Consider the following 26,789-nt stretch of genomic DNA (forward strand, 5'->3'; position numbering starts at 1 on the left):
GAACCTATAAGAACAAGGCCTCTAAAATTGATAATCATAGCAAGCTATCTCATTTTGAGCAAGGATTGCCTTTGTAGTATACTGTATTAAGCGCTGCTGGCTGCTGGTAGTGAGACCACAAACAAAATTTAAAATCTGCGAAATCCAGTATTTTCCGTCTTTGAAGCAGAAAGTTTGAAACGTAACAAGAAGAAATCACTTAAAAAGCAACAAACTTATAGGGGCAGATTTACAAGCCACTTGAGCCTCTTTTGCGTCACTTTTCCCATGTTAAAAACGACGCAAAAGTGGCGCAAGTGCCTTGTAAATAAGCCCCATAGTTTCCAAGTAAAACATTTTTTTTTTCACATAAACCCTATTATTAAAATATTAAAAGTCTATTGGGCGTTCTCTAACTTATCAAAATGTAAACAAACGACCGATGTTTTTTCCTGAGAAAGTTTCGCACTCCTGTGTTTTTTTTTCAGCGCACCAAAAAAAAAAACCTTGGGCACCACGAGACATGCATGTGACTGAACAGTGAGAAATTACATACAGCACCATGTCACATGTGATGTTTAAGAATAACCCTGAACGTTATACGCACGTCACTCATTAGTGTTCCAGCACGTGCCACTGTATTGAATTTTCGTTTGCCATGATGTGCAAAGCGTGCATGCTGCCTGTCTAGGGTTGTACTTTGCTTTTATTTTGTCCTAGCTGAGACGCCGTACCCTGAGGGCGGAGCTTAGAGCCGGTTTGTTATGATTCTGCAGTCTGGAAATCTAGCTGTGTCCCGCGACTGTCAGTGAGGAGAAGGACCTGACCCGCACAGAGATGCTCCGCTGGCTGCTGGGAGCCCGCGAGGCGCAGGGGCACGCAGAGGTAAAAACAGAGACCTGCGGTCCCGCTTGCGTGTACGGCCCTGTATGAAGTGACGCTTCACTGCCATGGCAAACGAAAGGTTGCTCTTCCTGGTAGAAATCAGACTCTCCTAGTGAGATGTTGCAGAGCTTTCACCTGAAGATTGCTTGGCACTTTTTACTGTGCAGAAACCATTCTCCCGAAAGATTGAGCTACATCCTGCGAGTATTCAAACTTGTGTCTTGCATGTTAAATCCAGCAGTTTGCAGAGTGTTTGTAACTCGCCGAGCCTTTTTAACAGGAATGTAAATGGCATTTCTATAGCTAACAGCAAGCGGACTGATGTACTTGGCCAAAGTTACCAGGATGGTAAACGTATTGTGATGTGTTCTTTAAAGAGGAGAGTCTTCAACTCATTACTACATTGGGGCTGCGTTGGGGCGGTCCTGATGGATATTGAAATGTTGTTCTAGATCCTGGGTGCGTAGATGGAAAAGGCCTGCTGTTTCTCTCATTTTTTTCTTTCTTTTTCACTCTTATTTTGTAGTCTGGTGGTGTCCTGGCTGCGGGTGTGCCGGGATCCACCAAAGATGATGAGCTTGTCTGCAAGATAAGTGGAGTTGCGGGTCTATTAACTTTAGAAATGATGCAGTTCAGTTGGTAGATAAAGCTGACTGACAAGGGAAGCCAGTGTATTACCAATCATGTTACAATCAGTACTCTGCAGCAGGCACATTAACTCCCTGTGCTATTTTATAATTCTCACTCACACACTCACAAACACACACAAACAAAACCATAAATATCTGTTCAGCAACTGCATTTTCACTCAGGTAATATGCCTAAACATGCTTAGTATTCAGACATATCTGCAGCTGTTGCCATAACTCCATAAGCTGTCTTAAAGTGCAGTTATACAGCTTGGTTGTGATAGGCTAAGAAAGCCACAACAGGTCTGCTGTCATTTTTAGGGCTCGTCCTTTTCTATTACGCAGTAATAGGAAACGAGCCCTAATGCAGTCAAACCATTTCTTAGTTCAGAGGATTTTGGGAAGTGCACGCCGCCTCGTGCACGAGCTTGCCTGAGCCTTCTGCCCATCAGCCTGCCAGTTCTCCTCCCCTAAATATTCACTTCACTTGTGACTCCCCACATCAAAGCCTCAGCCTCCCTCCTTTTCCATTTGCTTCCTAACCAGCCTGCCTCGAGAGCCACTTTCACGGCCGTGCATTTCTCTCCCCCCGCTCCTCCTCGTGTCCACATCAAAGCAATCAGCCTCCCTCCCACAGGCTTCTGAAGCTTCACCCGTACTTTCACTTTCACGGCCGGGTCTCTCATTTCTCCTCCCCCCGCTTTATTTTCTTTCTCCAATCTCCCTTTTCGTCTAATTGCTCACAACCTAGCTCAGCCATTTAAAACCCAGGCTGTGGTTTTACCCTGGCCACATTCGGTACTTTTAACTGGCCTGTCGGGCTTTACGGTGGTCCCGTCAAACAGCACTTTCTTGCGGTGGCTCAGGGGAGACAGATATACATGTTGCTTAATCAGCTATAACGTGCCAGTGATCTGTGGTAGGGCCTGCCTGGACTCTCTGCCTACATCACGTCTGTCGCTCTATTTCCGTGACATTGTTTGCCTTCTCATTGGGCTCAGTGCAGCACGTTATTATCTTTCTCCCAGTGGTATTTACAGTAGATGACCTGCCTTTAACAGCACTGACAATAATCGTATGTAAATAAGCTGCAGCTATGAGAAGCCTGAGCGTGCTCTGGGTAGAGTAGCAACTTGTCTGCCTCTAAGCGCTGACAGTGCTTCTCTGCGCTATTATGAAAAGAGGAACTTGCTGCATGCTCCTTTTCATTAATTGGATCTGAGAGTTTCTCCTTACTTTGCCGAGTGAGGGGCGAGAATGGATTTCACCCACTAATCGGGTTCCTGAAATGCTTCTAATCGGTAAGAAAGGCGCACGCGGATTTTCATTTGAAGTTGGAGCTCACTCTACCCCCATTGCCATGTACAGCTCTTTGAACCCCTCTGGCAAAGCGCTTTATAATAACATTACTATCATTATGTTTTCGCTTTCTGAACAAGTTAAATATACGTTGCGGATTCGGTATAAATTGCCCCATGGTGTAAGGTGAATTGTATCAGGGTTGGACGATAATTATTGGTTGAAATCTGATGCCAACAAAGAGTTAACAAAAAAAGAATACATTGCATTAAATCAGTGTCCTCAAGGTTAAGATGTCACCGTCTGTATTTATCTAGCGATTTGATGTTAGTGTTGCCATGCCATTGGACAACTATATTTTCTTTCAACACACTTACTTATTTTTGCTGCAATTATTGATAATGCCATTATTTTTTATTTGTTTTTTTATTATTGTTTCTATGAATATTACAATTAATAACAAAATGCGGGACCATTGAAGCACGTTGCACATGATGCTTAAAGAGGGCGCAAACGCATTTGCCAACCCCTAGTACGGGTCTCACCACCTATACTTTTTCAGTGGGGTCCGACTGCTCCCGACTTTCATGTAGCCACATAACATAAGCTGCACTAATCTGAACTTGCGTGCTCTGTGGTCCAAGCGGAGGGGGAAAACGCCTAGTAGACCGGGGGAGGGACGTTCAGTATTTCAACATCCATTCATCTTCACCACAGCCCATAACCAACCGGCGCCAACCGTGTGCCCTCGGCCCAGACTGCGCACACTGCCAACCTTCCGAGACAGCTGGCTGGCTCTAGCAAACATATGTATACGCCGTCTCCACAGAGCACGTGCATCGTCCCAGAGTGAGTACACTCTTCAGGAAGAGTTTGCACCCTCCTCACACCGACTGTGCACTTTCTGCCGCATGAGCATCCTCCCAATAATGAATGCGCCCTCTCAAGTTCGCTTGAGCAGTCAGTCTGCTGAACATGGAAACCCTAAAGTCAGCCAGTGTCACCTACTTTTCAAAAGCTTTAAGAACGTCTAGTGTAGAAAAAGACTGCTCCAGATTTCATCTGTTTTAGAATGATGAAATCCCAAGTAGGCCCTGCCGCAATCGGAACCTGTTTTCTTCCTTCAGACTGTCTGCTGATCTTTGCATCAGCCAGCGATTAATACTGCATGTGTGGTTATTTAAAAGGGCGTTAGCCTTGCAAGCAAGCACTTGAAAGAGCAAACATATAAAACCATTCAAACCAAGATCAAGGCACGTAACTGCAGGTGAAAAGGCACCCCCTGCTGGTGATGGAGCATTATCAGCAGGAGTCCTCGGGCACAGAAATAGCTTTCTGCACTATTTTAAACTACACTTCCTCAGATCCAGGCACAGAGGCCCTTTAGTGGTTTTTCTGACACCACTATCAGAAGAACACGCTCCACTTGTGAACAGCATCCTGGCTTGTATTTTCTGTCATGGATCCGTAGGCAATAGAAAGCTGCACTTTCAGTTCTCCCTACCCACTAAAACAGAGTTTACACGCACTACATGCTTGGTAGCCAGTTTCGGGGATCTCTGCTTGTGGGCTACGCTTTGCTCATGTTCTTTAAAAAATGACTCTTCGACCTGCTACTGCGTTTGAAAGGGGAACGGTGGAACCCTTTTTGAGGAGAACGCATCATACATTATATTAGAAAAAAACCAAATAATCAGTCAGTCAAACTTCCCCTATCGGTATCTCAGGCATAAGTTAGGCAATCTGTTAGACACATGCAACTTCTGGGCTCACTCCTGCATATAAGGTCAATTAATTCATTTTACTTTTTGGTATTTGAATTAGTACATACCTGCCTCAAGAGGCAGCAGAGAGGCTGTCAGAGAATAATCTTACTGCATAAACATCACAAATCTAAGGTGCGCTAAACAGAACATGGGGGCAGATTTACAAGCCCCTTGCGCCACTTTTCCCATGTTAAATGTGACGCAGAAGTACCGCCAGGGGCTTGTAAATAAGCCCCATGGTGTTTATAAATCTTGTAGAAGTGTTTTCAGAAACTCAGATAAATTGTATTTTGCTATTTTGGCACCCCCTTTCGCTTAGGAACGAGGCGATTTTTAAACCTTTAGTTGTAATCAGGGCCTTCCCACCTTATCAACCATAAAATTAATGCTGTAATGCTTATTTGTATGCCCATTATGCTGCAATAACCTACTAGTTATCCGTTTCTTAGCATTTTATATGTAGCTTTTCTGTGGTGAGCCCTATAGTTTGCATTGTTAATAGCATTTTGTCTATAAAGTTGCCTCACCCTTCAGCTTTCGCTCTTTTTAAATACATCGAGACAGTCAATGTGGCGCGTCCAGCTAGCGCCATATTGGTGATTTATTTCCCTTTACTAGCGCTTCAGTAACATTTGTATATAAAGTTGCCTTTAACCCTTTTGCTCTATATGTTAGGAGCATGTTGTGCTAAATTGCTAGCACAGCATGCGTGTGGTATTAAAAAACACATGTGCGTAATGTGCACGCAGTTCATTTGCCGTATCACACCATATTAAAAAACACATGTGCGTAATGTGCACGCAGTTCATTTGCCGTTATCACACCATATTAAAAAACACGTGTGTAATGTGCACACAGTTCATTTGCCGTTACTAGTGCATTATAAAACCATGAAAATAAATGCCGTACTGCTTATTTGTATACCCAATATGACGCAATGATATACTAATCCAGCCCTGACGCTGAGCCACATTTCAAATTTGTTACCTTCGTGGTAACACGTCACGCACAATAATAGTTAGCCTGCGCCTATTGCTATAGAAGAAGTGCTTTTATGGCTCCACACCACCGCTCAACTCCTCACCACCGCTCAACTCCACACCACCGCTCAACTCCACACCACCGCTCAACTCCACACCACCGCTCCATCCATCCATCCCCCCTCCACCCATCCATCCCCGCACTCCATCCATCCATCCCCGCCCCACACTCCATCCCTCCCCGCCCCACACTCCATCCCTCCCCCGCCCCACACTCCATACCTTCCCTGCCCCAAACCCCATACCTTCGCTGCCCCAAACTCCATACCTCCCCTGCCCCAAACTCCATCCCTCGCCCACACTCCATCCCTCGCCCACACTCCATCCCTTGCCCTCTTGCCCTGCCTCTCTCTCGCCCTCCCTCTATCTATCTTTCGCCCTCCCTCTATCTATCTTTCACCCTCCCTCTATCTATCTTTCGCCTTCCCTCTATCTATCTTTCGCCCTCCCTCTATCTATCTATCTATCTATCGCCCTCACTATCCATCGCATCACCACAGTATCACTCAGGGGCACCACAATATCACTATGCGCTACCAGAGCATCACTGAACGCCACAGCATCACTCAGAGCCACCACAGCATCAATCTGTGCAACCATTCAACAACAACTGATTCAAATATGTTCTCTCAATGTTTCAAACTTTATTACAAATGTCACAAACATTTTTTAATATTTCACTTCTGTTCTTGTATTTTCATCACAATAAAATAAACTAAACATAATCTTCCAAAAAGTTATTTGCAAAAGTTTAAGCTATTGCCATTATAAATTACAATAACTTTTATTTAATTATTAAATATTGAAAAAAATACAACCCATTGTTATTTTTAATATTAATACATCTAAGTCATGTAAATACAACACATAGTGCATTACAAATGCTATAGGTGTCACGTTTGCAAAAGTTAACACTATTGGCATTGTAAATGACAAAGTTAATAATTTAGCTATTTTCAAAACAAAAACATAAATAAAAAATTTGTCATTTACAATACTAATACCTCTAACTTTACTAATGCGAGCCCTATTGCATTGCAAATGCTTGTTTTACATCTCGCCAATATTTTCGGGAACAGATTTAAATACATTCAGAGTCTGACTTTCATTGACTCTGTTGCATTTGACACCACAACTCATGAGACTACCCGTGTCCCAAATTGTGGGCACCTGAAGTATATTTATACATTTTGAGCACTGCCTGCACAATGATAGTTGCTTTCAGCATGCACATTGCCTGCTTCTCTGGGAGCCCCTTTCACCTAGGTTGTCTGCTACCAAGCTTTGTTGACCACTTCAGAGTAGAGGTTACAGGAGAGCAGGTTTGTAAGCTACGCAAGCTTGAACACAACATAGAAATTAAGCCCATTATTTGAGACACGTGACAGGAATGACAAACTGACATTTTGGGACACAATATGTCCGGTTTCTGCAAATGAAAAGTTGATATGTATTAACCAACGATTCCGTATGTCAAGTGGGTGTTTACATAACATTAGTTTATTTGCTGCAGATGTCAAGCAAATATTTTTGGAGAAATTCGTGCAAATGACAAACAACAGTTTTAACAACCTGTCTACAGTAGGAGGAAGTACTCGTTGATACATTTTGTGCGAGCACTGTTATGTAGCCCTATTGTGACACGGAGGTTTGTTTTATAGAGAACGTTTCTGTTTATTTTAGTTAAGCATGTGTTTTTCTTTACTACTTATTACAAGTTTATTATTAATTTTACTTTGTTTCTATTTATAATCTAAATATATTTTAGGGTCTTCTGGGTCTGCCCACTTTTTTCATTAGACGCTTATAAATTATTGAGAGTGGTGCATCAGTCCGTCTCTTTTTGGGCTTTCTTCTTGCCCCTCCAGCACTATCCATCTGGAGATCTTTCTCTGGATTCCAGTAGTCAAATGTTCAATTTTCAAGTCCTCCATTTCCAGGTTTTCTTCTCAATCTCCTCTCAGCATTGTTTCAGTTGCTATGTTCCCCACACAATCTGCACTTGTCTATAGCTCACTCTGTATTTGAGAACATTTGTAGTGAGTGCTGCTTTTTAATTGGCAGCGAAATTCGGAAACATTATCCCTCTATACTAGATCTTAACAACCATTCAATGTTCCAAAACGAAACGTATAGCTTTTCTCTCTATCTCCTTACAGGCATTTTCTTTTACCAGTTTTGTCATAGTGCAGGATTTTCTTTTGGGGTAGTAGTGCACTTCAGAAATCAGTTTTCATTTTTTCACTTGTATAGAAAATTATAGTTGCGGAAGGTGGGTTTCGCATGGCAACTGGTAGTAGGAGAGGAAAGATGCACTTAATATGAAAAAGTGGTAATGGTACTGTTAAGGTGGTGGTACGTGGAGTTTGTTAATGGCATCTCGTATTGGGAAGTTGGCATTTATTGAGGCTAACAGATATTAATAATGTAATGTCAGCGGGTACAGCTGACGTTTATATGGTAATATGTATTCAGCTTTGCCCCCAGTATCCTCTAGAGTTAGTCACCAATATTCAATTTACACAGTGTTGAAGGACTAATAAACACATTCAGAAAAAAATAAGAACTTCTCAACAAGGGTTAATCATAAAAACTGCACACCCGAAGAAAAGTGCTAAATATAAGATGGAGCCCCTTAAACAAGCGGACCTTAAACACAACCCACCCATACTTCTCATTTGAACACCCACGCCCTCACACATGCATGTGCTCTTGTGCACATTCACAGTATCCTCCCAACTATTCACAGGTTTTCCTATTAAACCTTAATGATTTAATCCTATCATATGTGCCTCCTAATGACACCCTCCACTACTTTGATTACCTGTACCTCCTTGCCACACATATCATCCGCCTTAGGTGCACACTCTACTGTCGGTTTGCTTCAACATAATCTCCAATATATATTTCTTTTTCACTACCTGGGGAAAGTTGTTCTCTGAAGTGCCTAACTGTATTTGTGTGACTATGACACAAGGTGTTTAGTTTGTCAGTACCAACATTTACTATCATCTAGCATGACAGGATTACAACACATCTCTACCACATGCCTTAGCATGAAAAACACATCCACGTTTTCCCTACTTTTACCCAGTGACAAACCTGTCAATTGCACTTTCTCACACCATGTCTCTTATTGTATTGCTCCTTATACCTTCTTTGATCACTCTCTTCTCCTTATAACCACTACACCCGGCTCGACCCCACCAGCACCCTCATCCATCAGGGCAAAATGTTGCATTGGGATATGTAAGAAAATGGGTTATTGACCTCAGGACACCCCCCACGCCGCACGGCTCGCCAGCGGCGCCCCCTCGCTGCTGCTCGCTCTCCCTGCTCCTCGCTCTCCCTGCTCCGCTTTGGCCTGATTTTCGTGCTCACTGTTTTTCCTGTGCTTGCTCTGTTTTAGCCCGATTTTCGTGCCCACTGTATTTCTGTTCCTGTACCTGTGTTTTGAACTTCTGCCTTTGTATTTACCTCGCTAATCCCTCTGGTGCCCCCACCCGCTCCCCGCCGCTGCTCCATCGCAGCCGCCCCCTTTTCCTTACTGTACCCGATTGGCCGCCCCGCTCCCCCCTCCCAGCTGCTCCGCCCTCCCACTTGGCCTCATATGGAACCCGCGCGGCGCTGGTGAGTGTGACCTGACCTCAGGACACCCCCCACGCCGCACGGCTCGCCAGCGGCGCCCCCTCGCTGCTGCTCGCTCTCCCTGCTCTGCTTTTGGCCCGATTTTCGTGCTCACTGTTTCTTCCTGTACTTGCTCCGTTTTAGCCCGATTTTCGTGCCCACCGTATTTCTGTTCCTGTACCTGTGTTTTGAACTTCTGCCTTTGTATTTACTTGTGTTTTGTTTAGCGAGCCTCGCTAAACCCTCTGGTGCCCCCACCCGCTCCCCGCTTCTCGCCGCTGCTCCATCGCGGCCCGCCCCCTTTTCCTTACTGTACCCGATTGGCCGCCCCGCTCCCGCCTCCCAGCTGCTAAGCCCTCCTACTTCGCCTCATATGGAGCCCGCGCGTACGCTCAGCGGTCACACGCAGCGGGCGCGCCGATTGTGCGCCAATGGCGAGCCAAAGGCAAGCCCGTCTGCGCCTGGATCGCGCCCAGCGCCAGGACCCCTGGCCCCCGAGGAGGCCAGCCCACGCGACGGACCTACGACGCCGCCACCCTCAATGCACTCAACCCCGGCCGGAACCCCGCCTGCTACCGAGCCACCCCGAAACGCACCCACGGACCCTTCACCTGCCAAGCCTGCAAGTTCACCTGCATCCGGACCTGCACCGCACCCGACAAGCCGAGCACCAGCAGCAACCACCTCAAGTGCATCCTGCTCAACACCCGCTCCGTCCACAGACACGCCGTTGAACTCTGGAACCTGCTCGACACAACATCACCAGACATCGCCTTCCTTACAGAAACCTGGATGAACGCCTCCTCAGCGCCTGACATCGCCATAGCCATCCCGGACGGATACAAGATCACCCGGAAGGACCGCGTCAACCAGACTGGAGGAGGCATCGCCATCGTACACAAGAACACCATCCACATCACGACCAACCCTGACGACACCTTCACCGCCGCCGAGCACCTCCACTTCCAGATACACACCGATCCCAAGACCACCCTCAGAGGCACCCTCTTCTACAGACCCCCCGGGACCATGCACACAATTCAGCGAAGACATCCCAGACTTCATCATCAGCCCGTACGTCCTCCCCTCCGACTACATCCTCCTAGGGGACCTCAACTTCCACCTGGAGAACAACAAGGACAGCAACACCACCACCCTACTGGACAACCTCGCCAACCTCGGACTCAAGCAACTGGTGAACACCCCCACCCACTACGCCGGCCACACGCTTGACCCCGTCTTCATCTCCAGCAAGTACATCTCCTTCAGCCACTCCACCGGACTCCACTGGACTGGCCACAGCTGCATCCACTTCAGCTTCAGAAGAACAACGACCCACCACCACCCGCAACAGATTCCTCGCGGAGCTGGAGCAAGATCACCACCAAGCAGCTCACCACCTCCCTCCGCCAGAACCCTCCCGCCAGCACAACAGACCCCAACGAAGCAGCCAGAAACCTCACACAGTGGCTCACCAACTGCGCAAATGATCTCGCACCACTGAAGAACCCTCCCAGCAGACCCAGCAGCAAGAAAGCCTCCTGGTTCACCGACGAACTCCAAGAAGAACTACCGCACCCTCGAGAAAGCCTGGCGCCACGACCAGACCACAGACAACATGACTGCCTTCAAGCATGCCACCCGCAAACACCACCAGCTGATCCGCAGCACCAAGAAGACCGCATTCACAGAACGACTGGACTACAACGCCCACAACAACAAGGAACTCTTCAGCATCGTCAAGGAGTTCTCCAACCCCAGCGCCGGAAACAATGACATCAACCCCTCGCAAGATCTCTGCGACTCACTCGCCTCATTCTTCCACCGCAAGATCGCCAATATACACAACCACTCCGGCGCACCTACCACGCACCCTACCACCGAACCAGCGCCCCCCACCACCACCCTCTGCGCCTGAACCCCGGTCAGCACCGAAGACACCACCCGCACGATGAACACCATCTACTCCGGATCACCAACCGACCCCTGCCCCCACCACATCTTCAACAAGGCCGACTTCACCATAGCACCCCAACTCCGGGACATCATCAACACCTCCTTCAACACCGCCACCTTCCCGGACATCTGGAAGCACGCTGAGCTCAGCGCCCTCCTGAAGAAACCAACAGCAAACCCCACCGACCTCAAGAACTACCGCCCCATCTAGCTCCTCCCTTTTCCTGCCAAAGTCATCGAGAAGACCGTCAACAGACAGCTTGCCGCCTTCCTCGAGACGAACGGATCCCTCGACCCCTCGCAGTCCGGGTTCCGAGCCAACCACAGCACCGAGACCGCCCTCATCGCAGCCACTGACGACATCAGATCCCTGCTCGACAACGGGGAAACAGCGACCCTCATCCTCCTGGACCTCTCTGCAGCGTTCGACACTGCACCCTAGTGCAGCGCCTCAGCAACATCAGAGTCCAAGAGAAGGCACTGGAGTGGATCATCTCGTTCCTCGCCGGAAGAACCCAGAGAGTCTGCCTCCCACCGTTCAGATCCGAAGCCACCAAAGTCATCTGCGGCGTACCACAAGGATCATCACTCAGCCCAACCCTCTTCAACGTCTGCATGAGCCCTCTCGCAGCCATCGCTCTCAAATACAACCTCAACATAATCTCCTACGCCGACGACACCCAGCTGATCCTCTCCCTCACCAACGACCCCGCCACCGCCAGAACCAGCCTGCACGAAGGGATGCAAGACGTCGCCGAGTGGATGAAGAACAGCCGCCTGAAACTGAACTCAGACAAGACGGAAGTCCTCATCCTAGGATCATCGCCCTCCGCCTGGGACGACTCCTGGTGGCCCCCTGCCCTGGGCACCACTCCCAAGCCAACGGACCACACACGCAACCTGGGCTTCATCCTGGACTCCTCCCTCTCGATGACCAGACAAGTCAACGCCGTCTCATCATCATTCTTCAACACCCTGCGCATGCTCCGTAAGATCTTCCGATGGATCCCCACCGAAACCAGGAAGACGGTCACCCAGGCACTTGCTAGCAGCCGACTGGACTACAGAAACACCCTCTACGCCGGAACCACAGCCAAACTTCAGAAAAGACTCCAGCGCATCCAGAATGCCTCCGCACGACTCGTCTTGGACGTCCTCCGACACAGCCACATCTCCGGCCACCTGAGAGACCTGCACTGGCTCCCCGTCAGCAAGAGGATCACGTTCAGGCTCCTCACCCACGCACACAAGGCCCTCCACGACCTGGGCCCCAAGCTCCTCATCAACCGCCTGACCTTCTACACGCCCACCCACCAGCTACGATCGACCAGCCTCATCCTCGCCGCCGTACCACGCATTCGCAAAGCAACCGCCGGGGGAAGATCCTCCTCCTACCTGGCAGCCAAGACATGGAACTCCCTCCCCATCCACCTATGGCTGACCCAGGATCACCTTTCCTTTAGGAAGCTCCTCAAGACCTGGCTCTTCGAGCAGTAGCGGGCCCCTCCCCCCCACCCCCCAGCGCCTTGAGACCCTACCGGGTGAGTAGCGCGCTATACAAATGTCCATGATTGATTGATTGAGCTGGATTTGGATACCACAGAAGTAGTGCAGTTTCAATAATTTAAATCTGGGATTAACACCTGGTAGCTATGGCACATAGCGGAATAGTTTAACTTAGGAAAATGTGTAAAGTATTTAGCAGCACTAAAACAGACAAAAAGTCAAAACAGAAAGAAAATCCCACAAACAAATTATGAAAAATTTAATAAGATAAGTTCCTCCAAAATAGATAGAATCTAATGATGGAGATATTTTAAAAAAATGGTAAAGTGCCAATCAGAAACCATTGTTCATAGTTGATTGAAACATTGGTGAAGTTTTAGGCTGACTGCGATGGAGTGAGCCGATGTCAGACATGTCAAGCGGGTCGTCTTGGTCAAAGTTTTTACCTTCTAACTTGGTCTTTTTTATGGAAGTTGAAATCTTCAAGCTGAAGCCATTGACTTTGGAGAATAAAGCTATGAGTTTTAATATTTAAATTTCACAGTTGCAAAAGTCCTCTAATCGGTTTTGCGCCTTTGCTTGATCAAGATTTCCTCCTTTGAATTTAGTATCTTTTTTGGAAATCAGTGGGGCAAGTCTGAATCTGTGTCTGACAAAGCCTTCTCAAAATGTGCACCTTTTGGCGCAAGGTCCCACTGAATCTCTTGAAGTCCAATAGGTTACAGAGTCCCAACTGTTCAGACTTCCTGCAACAGTTCCTCCACTTAAAACTCAGCAAAAATGCCATACATGCCCAACACCCAGGTAAGCCTAAAAAACTCTTTTACTGGCTACGAAAATTGGAGGCATGCATAGTGAGAACTATAGCTTTGATATGAGAAATCTTTATAAGTCTGTCCCAATCCTCAATCGCTTTTCCCCAAATGAAAATAGAAATACTTGTTACCCTTTGTACCTTAGGAACAGCCACTTTCTCGTAAAACCCTGAGGTACTCCCAACTATCTGGTGAATTCTTTGGGAAGATTTCTGTGGCACTGCACCTGAATTATCAAACCCCGCCTCACTCCCCTTGAACTTGTTCCTTACTATTATGATTGAAGTCTGAACCCCACTCTCCTTTGCTGTCTCCAAGCTACCACAGATTCCCTTTCCTTTCACATAATATAATTCCTTTCCATCATACCCTTGAATGTGAAAATATTAATGTATCCTAGCATAACCATGCAAAACAATTATATTTGTGGGGGTTCATGTCAGAAGAGTATTTACCAATGTGCATGGAATGGACTTTATAATAAAATACCTTTTTGTCCATAATGGAGTATGGGAAGGCAGAATCTTCCATTGCCTTTGTACTGGCTACCCAAATCTCTATCTTAACATTCTGGAAACTCACATTCATCATCCAACTACAAATTGTCACTGTTATTCCCACATTCCATTTCTTCAGCAACGTTTACATAGGCGTTGCTTTTCTCCAACATATATTCTCATTATTAATATTATTGATTGAACTTCAAAACATGACAACATTGGAGCACAACAGTCCCGATATGACAGTATTAGAAATTTTTCCAGGTCAAGCTATTTTCCTTTGTTCTAACAAGTCCAGTAACCTTCTTATATATAGGTATTGTTAACTCAATCCCACTTCAAACCTTACAGGTAGCCCCAATTTCAGCGACATATTGTCTAGGATACCATGCTACTACATCATTTCAAACATCTGCTTACATACAATAAGTGTTTATCAATAACCGCAAGGAAAGACTATTCACCAGCCTACATATTCTTATTGCTCAGCAGGAAAAATCTAAAGACTGGAGAGCGGTGGAGTAGGCCAGATTGTTATCTATTTTAAATCGGACAAGGGAACCCGCAAGTTAGAGTAGGACCTTGGGAATCAGTTAGTTACAAAAAACAAAGACACAATAAAGTAGCAATAAGTATAGACTAGAAGAGGCTGAGTGAAAATAACACTTGCAGCCTGATTTGTGATGATTGGTCCTCATGAGGCTTGTATAATACCTGTCCTGATGAAGCTCCTAGTATTAATAAAGGGATTGAAACGTCATCAACATGTTTAAACAGTATGCACGTTAAACCAATGTGTTAAAACAAGTACAGTAACTGTTTATTTGAAAGCTTGCCCTTATTATTTGTATTGTCCACAAGCTACTTTTGTTTTGCCTGAAATGTGTGTGTCCATTTGTAATTGTTTTGTGTTTTTGTAGGACGCAGGACTGTGTCCCACTCTATTACTGTGCTTCTATTTTGTTTAGAAATGGTTTTGATTCCTTAAATCGGTTGTCCGGCTGGACATAATTTTATTTATTAATTAATTTATTTATTTATTTTAGTGTTTTATAGAACGCAAACTTGACCCGTTAGGGTATCAGAGCACTTTACAGAGTCAAAGAGACATACAATAGGCAGGATATCACAAGAGAACTGAACATTAGTGGGGAGGGGGTGCTGGGTACCAGAGGGATGGAGGAATACAAGGATAACATTACAATTACAATTACTGAAGACTGACCCCCGATTTCTGGGTGGGGCGAGGTCGCAGGATGAGGGCAGTAGTCTCTGAGGTAGTTGTGGAAGGGATTTAGCCATGAGGAAGGATTTAGCCTCCTTTAATATAAGATTGTTACCAATGGCAGTGGTGTTAATGAGGCACCAGCAAGGGGGGATTAAACTGCTCAGTCTCAGCAGGCCCATGACTTACTCGTCACTTACTAGGAAGCTGAAGTCGTGTTACATGGTGAAATATCTGCAGTAGGTTCACTTCCATACTCCGCTATTGAGGACAGAATTGTGTCCTATGCGCCAGCTGACTCCAATTTACCTCTCCCTCTTTTAGCCTCTCGTAGCAGCAATATACTTACATAACCAGCCCATTTAGCTAACTCTTGTTTCCAATTTCTATAGCTCGGTCCTCTTGAGGACTTCAATTTCCCTGTTATCTGTCTTTTGTCTATCACCAAAGCCTGGTTTATATATTTTGTCGTGTTTTTACTCTTTAGGGTGGGAACATTCCCAAAATGCATGCCTCAGGGATGCCCTTCTTGCCTCTATCTGTAGCATAATTAAGAAAGTTAGGGACCCCTTTCCAATATACACTGATATCGGAAAATATTCACATCTTGTGATACAGATGTGCTCCCAGCCTTCCATATCTAAGACGTTTAGCTTGTGATTTCTGTAAATATTTGTCAATTCTGTTAAGTGTGAGGTAGGCACTATGGATATGGTAGAGGTGTATCGATTTGAATCATGTTACATGAGATTGTGGGAGTGTTCTCTAATGCTCTCATCCAGTCTGCTTCACCAATTGGTCTCTGTGTGCCCTCGGCCCATTTATCCCCAAGTAAATCCAAAGAAATATTGCTTTGACTTATCAGAGCATTTAAGTACAACATTATACCTTTTATAAATGCCCAAGGTAATGTATATTGTATGAGGTCCCTGATATATAGGAGGTTTCAACCTTCCAAGTATCTTAAATCATGGTACAACAAATCCATATACTAGGATCTGCTACATGAGTACATCAAAGTTATTCCTTATGTCTTCACATTTCAAGCACACCTCATCTCTAGATAAATCTCCATTCAACTCAGTCCCATAATCCATACATGCACTTAACCCAAGCCAACATCTTTAGTGGGACAGGGCATTCAGATAAATCAGCACTATATTTGGTGAGTACGCGAGTAGCAAACTTTGTTGAAAGTGACCTCCGCTGCATTTTCTTACTTTACAATTCTGTGTGCCTTTGGCTGCTTGTGTATTCAGTGGTTGGTGTTTGTGTGACAGGAGCAGGGAATGTGCATTCACTCTAGACAAATACTAGAGAGGTTGAGGTATGCCCTGCTATGCCTGGGTGACTCATCGCTGGGCTGAATAGACCTGGTCTACATTTAGATTGGTGGGAGGAGCTTCGCTTGCACCTGAATAAACTGTGTCTCTTTTTTTCACTATGCTGTCTCCCCCACCTGTTGTCATGCAGCATCAGGTAGGACAGGACTCGTTTGGACTGGGTTCAGAGACCCTTACAGCAAAGAGAACAATGACAAAATGGGGTATAAGTATTACACCTAACACCCCAAATTACTTCAAGGAACAATAGGCCCATGCCAAGAAGAAGAGTGGAAGGACTATGTCCGGAGTGCTGCCTTTTCTGTGTGAGGGGTGGATTGGCCTGCAGTTGCTGCTTCTGCATGTGGTGGAGGAAAAGGAATGACTCTGTTGACCCTGCTGTAGTATCCTGCTTGGGAAGAACCTCCAAGGACTTGCATGTGGTTGCCTCCTGTTGGAAGTCTCAGTGATACAAAAGACTTCAGGAGAAAGATCTGTTCTATATCTAAAAAGAATAACCTGCCTGGGAGGAAAGCTAGGAAAAGCTGTGAGAGGAGCGCTGCTCCTAACTGGTGTGGGGGTAGGACAGCATACAGTAGAAAAGGACTGGACGGTCCTGGTACCTTTCTGTTTGGAAGATAGGAAAGCACAAGAGGAGCACTTTGTTTTGCAGCCCAGCGCCTTCCAGCACAGCCAGTGGGAAAGCTTCCCCTGCTGCGCATGAGCGTGTTTGTTTGCACTGCAGCATATGCAGCACTGCACTGACCGTGGTGAAAGGATCGTGAGGAGTGTTTTTTCTTTAGTGGCTGAAAGAGCTGTTCTACTAATACGTAAGCAGATGGAGAGCACATTATTCTCCCAGTTGTTCTGCCTGGGTCAGTGCATGGTGAGTGCCTCACCTAGATTGAGCAATCCGCTCTCATTGGTGCCTGGGACCAACCAGTGTGACCTCCCACGTGCCCCTCCCCCTCTTTTTCAGGGGAACCATGATGAGCATCAGCAGGGCCGTGCAGCTCTGCCGGTGGCAACAAGGCCGCGTCTCAAGGCCCTCCTTGCTGCAGCCCTACAGACACCATTCCACAAGGGAAGCCAACGGGAGAAAGTGGAGTGATGTCAGCACCATCACCTAGGCACCAGGAGCGGCCTGGGAACTCCTCACATGTCTGACGACCCCTCCCCCAAGAGCCCTCGTAGAGTGAAGGTTGGCGCAGGCTCGAGACGGGAAGCTGCCTGCCCTGATCCATGGAGGCCGCCTTGCACCTGGAGTAAAAACGGGTTCCCTGAGACATGGGGACTGCTTTCCTGGCACCAGAATTATGGAGGGCCAGTGGGTTCTGGGAGACTACAGAAGATTATCCCCGCCCGACCTCCCGCCATGGGCCATCACCTGGCATTAGCTACCCAGCGCATATGCGAGTAGCAACTTTGCTTAAAAGGCACCCCGCTGCACCTCCTGAGTGCGGGCGACCTATTTTTGGCAGCAAGTAAATGGGCCATTTATGGGAGGTAACCACGCTGCTGATAGTAGCGTGCAGCCGTTCCTGCAGCCTTGGCTACCTGACTAAATTGACTTGGTTATCGACGTTGTAAATGGTAGGCATGCCTATTTTCTAAGGTGTTATGACAGACAACAGCCCTGAGCATTCATGCAATATAAAAATGTGTGTACTGTCTCGATGATGCTTCATAAATGTGGTGTTAAATGGTTTCACAATGGTTTTAGGACAAGTGCAGCCTAGGAGTATTTACCATAGTGCACTGTGATGTGTATGACCATTGCCTTATGGCAAGATGAATATTGGGATATGTGATCTGTGATTTATGTGCTTATGGTCTAATTTGATTTTCATAACACGCAAAGTGATTTATGGTCTCTATTTATGACAATTGCCTAGTGGCAAGGTGATTTATGATCCATTCATTTTCATTACATGTGCCTAGCGGCACAGTGATGTATTTGATTGTGGTCAAATGTGTTTGATGTATAAAACAAAGGATATTTTTATATAACCTTGTGTGAATGCTCTTTTTTGTCGTGTGCCTAGGGTGTCACTGGTGTGTGTGTTGTGCAAAAGCTTTACGCATTTCCTCTGGGATAAGCCTGACTGCTCCTCCACGCTACCAAGGGGGTGAGCAGGGGTTATCTTGTGTGTATAACTCCCTTACCCTGACTAGAGTGGTGGGTTCTGCCTTGCTTAGGTGCATACTCTAGCCAACCAGAAACCCAATTTCTAACACCACCATTCTTGTTATCCACTGCAACTGCGCAGAATAATACGTTTTAAAATCAGGAGCAGTAAGTTCTTCCCCCTTTAGTTGGGAGCTGCAACATAACTAACATAACTCAGTGCCTACGGAACTATATATTAACTCAGAGAACAAGGCATCTATGTCCCTGATGATATCCAGGGGACCAAGAAAGGTAAGGCAGAAAGATAACAAAAAAGACTGCGTAATGCAACCATGTTGGCAATCACTACTCTCCCTTCCACTAAGGACCTCCAGACGGGCATCCTGGCTCTCATAGCCATAACACTGACCCCTATATTTCCATCAATCAAATCTGCTTCTGACCTGTTCATTTGGACCCCTACATATTTTATAGATGCCAATTCCCATTTGAGCCCCTTAGTCAAAGGCACTACCGTATCCTCCCCATTAGTTACTGTTGCTGGAAAAGCTTTAGCCACTAGCATTATGGTAGCTGCCCCACAGCCCTGCTAGGTCCCCAAATGTGTTCAATACCTGAAAGACTTTTCCTGGGTCTGTCTGCTTGTTTTTAAGGATGATCAACATATCATCTACATATAGGAATATGTAGCATTTGTTATCCTGTTTAATTATTTTGTTATAGATATTCCCCTGTCATACCTTGCATAGTAGTAGCTCGAACGCCAAAGAGCAGTGGGGATAACAGGCACCAGTGTGTTTTCCCTCTTTCCTCTGCAAATGTATGAAAAATAACCCAGACAGTTTTCACCTGAGCTGGTTTTTTGATGTAGTATTTAAGTGTCTTGTACAATCCCAAAAGCCTTGTTTCATCCTATTTTGTATGTAACAACATGGGTATTCCCATTCCACAGTTGCAAGTGCTTTTTCAACATCTAACGCTAGTATTAAAGCATCATTTGGTGTATTTGTGGGTTTAGCTGCAGTGCCAATCATCATTATATATATATATATATATATATATATATATATATATATATATATATATATATATATATTCATTGCCATGTTTCTTCATGAGATTAACTCAGTTTGCTTAGGTTTTATGAGGCGTAACATATGAGGTAAGGGCCTCAAAGCAAGCACCCTCCATCGTATTTTAAAATCTGCGTTAAGTATATAGAGAGGTTTGTAGGCTGATACATCTACCTGGTCCCTACCTCGCTAAAACAATAGGATTATGAAAGCTTTCCTTTTTGGATGGGGAAGACCCAGACGTCTCTCGCCACTTAGAACATTTTTGCTAATTTCGGGGCCAGCTGATCTTTTTATATTTCATAAAACTCAGCCAGTAGGCCATCAGACCCGAGCCTTACCACGTGCCATCCCCTTTACTTTCGCTTTTATTTCAGTTATGGCGATTTTGTCTCCCAGATGTTTAGCTTCATTTTCTGAAAGCTTCTTTAATATTGATTTTCCCAGATATCTATATAAGCAGTGCTCAATTTGAGCTAGTGATTTCCGGTGCTCGGTACCGTCACGCTGTCAACACAGACTCTTATGTCAGTCTGCCACATGGTAGCACTGTTTGTTTAATTTAGAGATGAGCACAATAACAGTTGCTTAGCGATTCAATATACATTAGAAATGACTAGGGCCTGCCACTCAAACCATACTTGATGCTTTGGAGGCTTGGAATAGTATGAATTATCACACTTGTAGAAGTGCAATGGTTAGTATTTGTGATGAGTGGATGCAAGCTGCAGTGGCCTCCTCACGAGGGCCCTGGAACCTCTTTTTTTTTTTAACAAAGTAAGCGCTGTAATCTAGGTCTCCATCTGTTTCCTCCAACCTCTTTGTATTAAGCAGCCTATAAAAGTGAGTTAAAGTGTCATTGATTACCACTTGGCTGTTCATCTATCCACCCTAACCAGTCCTGAAACCTAATACTGGGGAATCGCTTTTTTGTGGATTCGTAAACCAAGACAGCAGTACCCCAGCTTGTCTTTTACATGTGCGCCCTGGCCATGTATTTTTTATAATCAAAACAGTGTAATCTTTCTACCAAACTGGCTAGTGTTTCATTTTCCTTTAATAGTTCATCCTGCTAATCTTGGCTCCTGTGTCGCCTCTTCCTTGCCTTTCTTAGGACATGCTCCTGGACCTAAACATCGTGGACTAGTGATGATCAAACTCCCTTTGAGCTGGCAATACATTGACCTAGAATCACTGTCCTAAAGGCCTCTCATTCGATCATTGCTGAGGAAGCTGTGCCCTCATTTTCTGCAAAATAATCCTGGATTGACTCACCTATGTTTTTTCAAAAGGCCTAATTGTCCTGCGATTTAAACTTTAACCGTCAATTGGGTATTGCAGGTCTACCTTTGTCCCACGCCATTGCCAAAAGACAGGAGTTATGATTGGACAGGGTTCAAGGAAGATATTCACTATGTATTACTTCAGTATAAATGTGGGGGGTACATAAGAATGTATGTAGCCTGACATTCAAATTTTTTTAGACCAGGGAAGAACGAGAAGTCCCTAGATGTAGGGTGAATTACTCTCAAGGAAACAGTCAGTCCCAAGTGTATTTGCCAGTTACTGAATTTCTTGGCTAGTTTAATGGAGGTTGGAGTTGGAAGGGCTGGGTGTGGTCTATCCAACATTTTTCCAGCTACACTAATAAAGTCACCCGCAGTATTCAAAGATTGTGGCTTGAAGGACATAATCAGTACAGAGATCATAGCCGGAAACCCTGCCTGTTCTGTAGTGTAAACATAAAAATTCACAGTAGTCATATCTTTATCATTTAAGCTCCCCCCCAATAATAATATATCAGCCTTCCTTGTCTTTTATTGCAGCAGTCATCATAGAGGGGACCTCAAATCTAACCCAAATAAGGACACTCCTTGCATAAGCGGAGTAGGCTGTGAAAAAGACTTGCTCCCACCATCGCTTCTGCAGCGCTCTGCCTTCTGGTTCAGTTAGATGGATTTCCTGTAACAGTGCAAACTGTACTCTCTGTTTCAAATTCAGCCTCCAGGTGACTGCCACAACAGTATGTTTTGCTAGTGGTTACCACACAGCGACTGTCCTCTTGGAGTGCTCCTTGCAGCAGCTGGGGCTAGAAAGCTGATGAGCAGAAAGAAAGTACTGCACACCTCACCAGGTAAATATCGCCAAAATGTCTAGTGTTTTGTGAAGTAGGTATTCAGATGAATCCGAGGATGGCCTCCGATGGATCAGGATGACCGAGAGACTCTCAGCCTGTTAATCCATCAGTGTTATGTCATGTTTTGTTTTGACACTGCCTTTGGTTACATATGAGATTGATCTATTTATTGCCACCACATCTACAAAGTTGGTTTATAACAGGACATTTGTTGGAATTCACCACATGGAATTAGGTTTTCAAACTTCTAACACTTCACTCAAACCTCTTTTTTTACTAATTTGTTCCCATTTACCTCAGTTTTGTTTTTCTCATGTTTATTACCACAGCCAATTTTTTTGTGTACCACTGCCAGTTTCCCCACGTCTTCCTTTATTGCATTCAGTAGACTATTTATCAAGCCCACCCGCTTAGCCACCATGATGGCTACCTATAAGATGGATTGCCTCTTTAGCCATAGCTATTCCTGTAGCACAGCATTGTTTGTATTTATAACAATATAGCAAACACAAGATGATGGACGGAGTGCTGAAACCTTTCAACCAGTCACCCTCAGTCAAGAGATCTGGGTTTAATCAATCGTTTTTTTTCCTCACAATGCCACCTCAGTTTAGACCAGGCCATATGCAAATCCTCATGAGAACTGTCCAGCTCGAAACTGCCAGGCCAGGTCCTCCCTGGACCGGAAACAAGCATCCTGCGATCGGTTTTCAGGGTATCACCCCTCATCAGCCAGGCTAGCTTGAATGAAGTGGCACAGCGAGCAAGGGACCCACATCTGGGCGTACCCTTGGCTACTTCGGGCAAACATAGCAAACACAACAAGATGATGGACGGAGAGCTGAAACTTTTCAACCACTCGCCCCCAGTCAAGATGAATTAAATACAGATCAGTGACTGAGGGCGAATGTTTGATAATATTCAGCATTTCGTCCATCATCTATTGGTGTCGCAATTTTGCCCTATGTGGGAATGGTATGCCCAGACGTGGGCCCCGTTCTCACTATGCCTCCGGTTTCAAGTTAGCCTGACTGTATAGGGGTGATACCCAGAAACCTATTCTAGAAGGCTTTTTTTCCTGTCCAGGGAAGACCTGACCTGGCAAGTCAGACTGGACTGTTCCCATGGGGGAGCAGGGTCAAGGCTGATTTGCATATGGCTGGGTCCAAACTAAAATGAGGCGGTAAGCAAAATAAGGACAGATTACACCCAGATCTGCAACTGGAGGTTAATTTTGGACAATATTCAGCATTCCGTCCATTATCTTTCTGTTTTGCAATTTTGCCCTACGTGGGACGGGTATGCCCAGGTGTGGCTTTAGGGCCTCAAATGCGAGCTAGCGGCTCCTCCACTAAGGCGGAGGACCATCAGCACACTGAGCAGGTCAGGAAAGGAAAAAATTAAATGATAACTCATTTTTATGACCATTCTATTTTTCCCCTTGCTCAGCTGGGTAGGGGCGGGGCTGCTCTGCTCGAAGAGCAGGGCAGAGGAGGAGCGGTTTGCCCACCCCAAGTGTGCTGGACGCTTTGGCCAGCCGTCTCGTGCTGGTCAAAGCGTCCTGCATACTTTACATGTTCTCCATGCAGGTTACATTACAGCCTACATGGAGAACATGCCCAGCTGCCCGTTCTCTGACTTAGTGTAATTCCACGGCCAGGCCAATCACAGCACTGCAGTGCAACATTGTGATTGGCTATCGGGAGTCTGGAAGCCGGTTGCTTCCTGCTTCTGCCCTGGTAGTGGGCGAAGAGGGAGAGGAGGAGGCAGTGTCGGCAAACAGGTGCTTATTTATTTTTCTTCATGCTCTCTTCCCCTCTCCCGCCCCCTAACCCCTTTACATACCAGCCGCCACTGCATTTTGTTTTTGCATGATCCCAGCCTATTCCTAAACGCACACAAAAGTTTGACAGGAAACCTACGAGGTGTCATGCTTCATCGTAGGATATCCCCACACTCTCCAAACACTTTGGTTTGATGGAGGTCAGGCTTACAACCTGAAATCAGGGAGGCACTTAATTGTAGCCTATGATCCATAAAATCAAAAACAATGTGACAAACCAGTCTGAATTCTACTATATGAAATGAAATTAAATGAATTTGTACTTGTAAAGCGCACTTATACCCCAACCGGGGTTTCCTGGCGCTGTACGCATACCGCTGTGGAACCCTTCCTCGCTTTTCCCTGTGAAATATCCACTCCTGGGCACCCCCAAGGAGAAGCCAGGCATCCCAGCGCTGTTGGGGCAGTTGTGGAGATTAAACAAGCTATTGCCCAGAGTTGCAGAGTGGGACCCATAATTAGAATAGGCACCGAGGCGAGAATTATCAGGTCCGAGGAAATTGAGCCCAAGACCCGACGAGGCGGGAATTGAACCCTGGTCCCAGGCCAGACCTCTGTATCAGGGTCTGCCGCTCTAACCATTGAGCCACACTTCTCCATATGCAGTACCACTTGGTATTAAAAATTATGTTTTGAGTATCGGGGAATCAGTACCCTAACCCCATTAGGATGTCAACATGTTTCTGCCTAGCGGCTCAACCGAGTACATAGCATTCATCAGGACGAATGTCAGATCCACTTTAAGCATAGGCCCTTTGTATATACTAATGTAATGAGGGCCTAACACTTGTCCCCAACCGAAGTTCAAAGGTCAAAACAGTTATTACATATGTGTGTTACAGATATATATACTGATTGATAAAGAAGGACCTGGATTCCTTCAATCTCATATTTGGAACATGGTATGAGGTGTAAATGTAACACTGGACTTGTGCATCACACACATACAATATTGTGCAGTGTCAAGTTGTAAGAACCAGCTCACACACTCCTACCATAATAGGGGGTCATCTGGGCCCCATAGAGAAACGCCTGAGGAAACCCCTGTAGTCACTCTCTGCATAGAAGATGAAAGGATTGTCGCCCATACTAGTCTAAAATCACAGTTGAAAGTATTACTTCCCAGCACAACCCACTTACTACACCAAGGTGCATTCCTCGCTGTCCACCTAGTTGTACTGGCTCTTCCTCCCGATGATCATGGGAGTCACTGTCCGTATACCTTAAATACTCTGATTGGGCCACACCTGTGATGGATAAGTACCACCCAACAATGTATCTGTTGAAGCTGCCTGTTATGAATACAACATTGCTACCATGCAGTGACCAATTCACGTAATGAACAGATTCTGGGCAGTGCAGTGCAGACGCACCACTTGCTGCGTGATGCCTCCAGAGTCTGGAACTGGAGTCCAGATGCCTTTTTCAACATGTGCTGAGAAAAAGGACATGGGCACGTCTCTGCACCCCCATTGCTACGGGCACAGTGTGTTTTTGTTTTGCTCTAAAATCAGTGCGTCATCATAAAGTGTCCAGAATTATATTCTGGCACATTTAATATGGTCACATAAATCACACGCCTTTCCTAAACAATTGATCTCTAGTGTTCAAGAACCCTCACCTGCATACGGTGGTGTATATTTAGGGATGCGGGGTTCTGGATGGCCTATATGGTTCATTCCCCACTGCAATTATAAAACAAGGTGTTAAATGAATAACTCTCAGTGAGTAGTTTGACATATGTATGTCTTAGGGTTCAGTGTAGTAAGAAGGGGAATCCTTAAAGTTGCAGCCATGGTGTTTCATCATTGACTTTTTTTTTTTAAACTGCCCCATGCCGCACTTTAATGGTGGCCATACCCCTTACCTCAGACAAGCTGCTTTTAAGGAAAAGAGTGTGGACACCATTGAAGTGAAACCGCGGCATGGGGCGCTTTTACAAAAAAAAGCATTTGTCAAGTTAACAAACAAATGCTTTTTTTGTCTAAGCGCCCCAAACCCCGCTTTGACTTTCATGGCAGCCTCTCCCCTTTCTTTAACCCGTTCCCAGAGTCGAACGTTCAGCACCCAGTGCTGAACGTTCGGAGAACGAATGCTGACCGGACGGCCAACGGTCGTGCGCAGCACTGGGGAGGTAGCGCTCGTGACGACTGTTGGCCGACGGCAGCAATTAAAGGGTTAAATACGGCTCATATAGGGAAAAGTTACGAGCGACATTAAAGTGAAAGGGCCGCATGGGCGCTTTTAGAACAAGCTTTTGCAATGCAATAGGTGTCGCATTTACGAGAGTTTCGTAAATGCAAGACCTATTGCATTGCAAATGCTTGTTGCTGTTGAAGTTAGTTAATGATTTTAATCTCCAGGATCTCCAGTTTTTATATCCACTTTCTTAGTCTGTGTGGTAAATGCACACGTCACACAGTTTCCGCATGGGAATTATCCCACTGGTCTTGTTTCTCCCACAGTGTACTTTGTTGTGGTACTGGGGTCTTTTGGACCTTGTTGTGTTCTGGCATATCATGTATACTTGTATTGTGTTTGTAAGCAAAATGATTAGAGGGACATTGTTTGGTACCCTGGTTCAGTGTCCTATGTTTGCAAACAACTTATGCACTTTGTTAGATATGGCGGTGTATGTAGTTACATGTCGATTCTCTCCATGACAGTTCTTGGTTTTGTTTCTAGTAGGTACTCCCTATTATTGCACTTGTCCCTTTTTAGGGCCCTTCGTACCGTTCTCCTAGGATAGTTTTGTGCAACCAATTTCTCGTCCAGGATAGTGTCTTGTTATTTAAAGGTCTCAAGAGAGGAGCAGTTGTATCTAACACTCCGATATTGGCCCACACTTTGCCCGTAGTAATGGGAGTGTGGAAACATGCTGATATCCTCGTTCTCAGTACATGCTGAAAACAGGCATCTGGACTTCAGGTCCAAACTCTGGAGGGATCGTGCAAAAACCAGAGTTGCACCTGAGCTACATTACCCAGAATCCTGGTTTTTAGTCTTTGCAGATTGAGCGTGCCACACCTAGAGGTGACTCACCCGCTTGACTACAA

General features: G+C 45.7%; 1 protein-coding gene across 1 annotated transcript in view; it reads left to right on the top strand.

Moving 5' to 3' along the window:
- The first annotated feature begins 706 nt into the window (after nucleotides 1-706).
- WDR41 (WD repeat domain 41) overlaps nucleotides 707-26,789 on the top strand; it is a 624,116-nt gene continuing 598,033 nt past the window's right edge. The window contains exon 1 of the mRNA XM_086960751.1: nucleotides 707-864. Within this exon, the coding sequence (XP_086816877.1) occupies nucleotides 817-864 (48 nt within the window). The 5' untranslated portion in view covers nucleotides 707-816. The remainder of the gene's footprint in view (nucleotides 865-26,789) is intronic.

This window comes from Lissotriton vulgaris, chromosome 3_1, assembly GCF_964263255.1.
Source record: "Lissotriton vulgaris chromosome 3_1, aLisVul1.2, whole genome shotgun sequence".
Taxonomy (NCBI): domain Eukaryota; kingdom Metazoa; phylum Chordata; class Amphibia; order Caudata; family Salamandridae; genus Lissotriton; species Lissotriton vulgaris.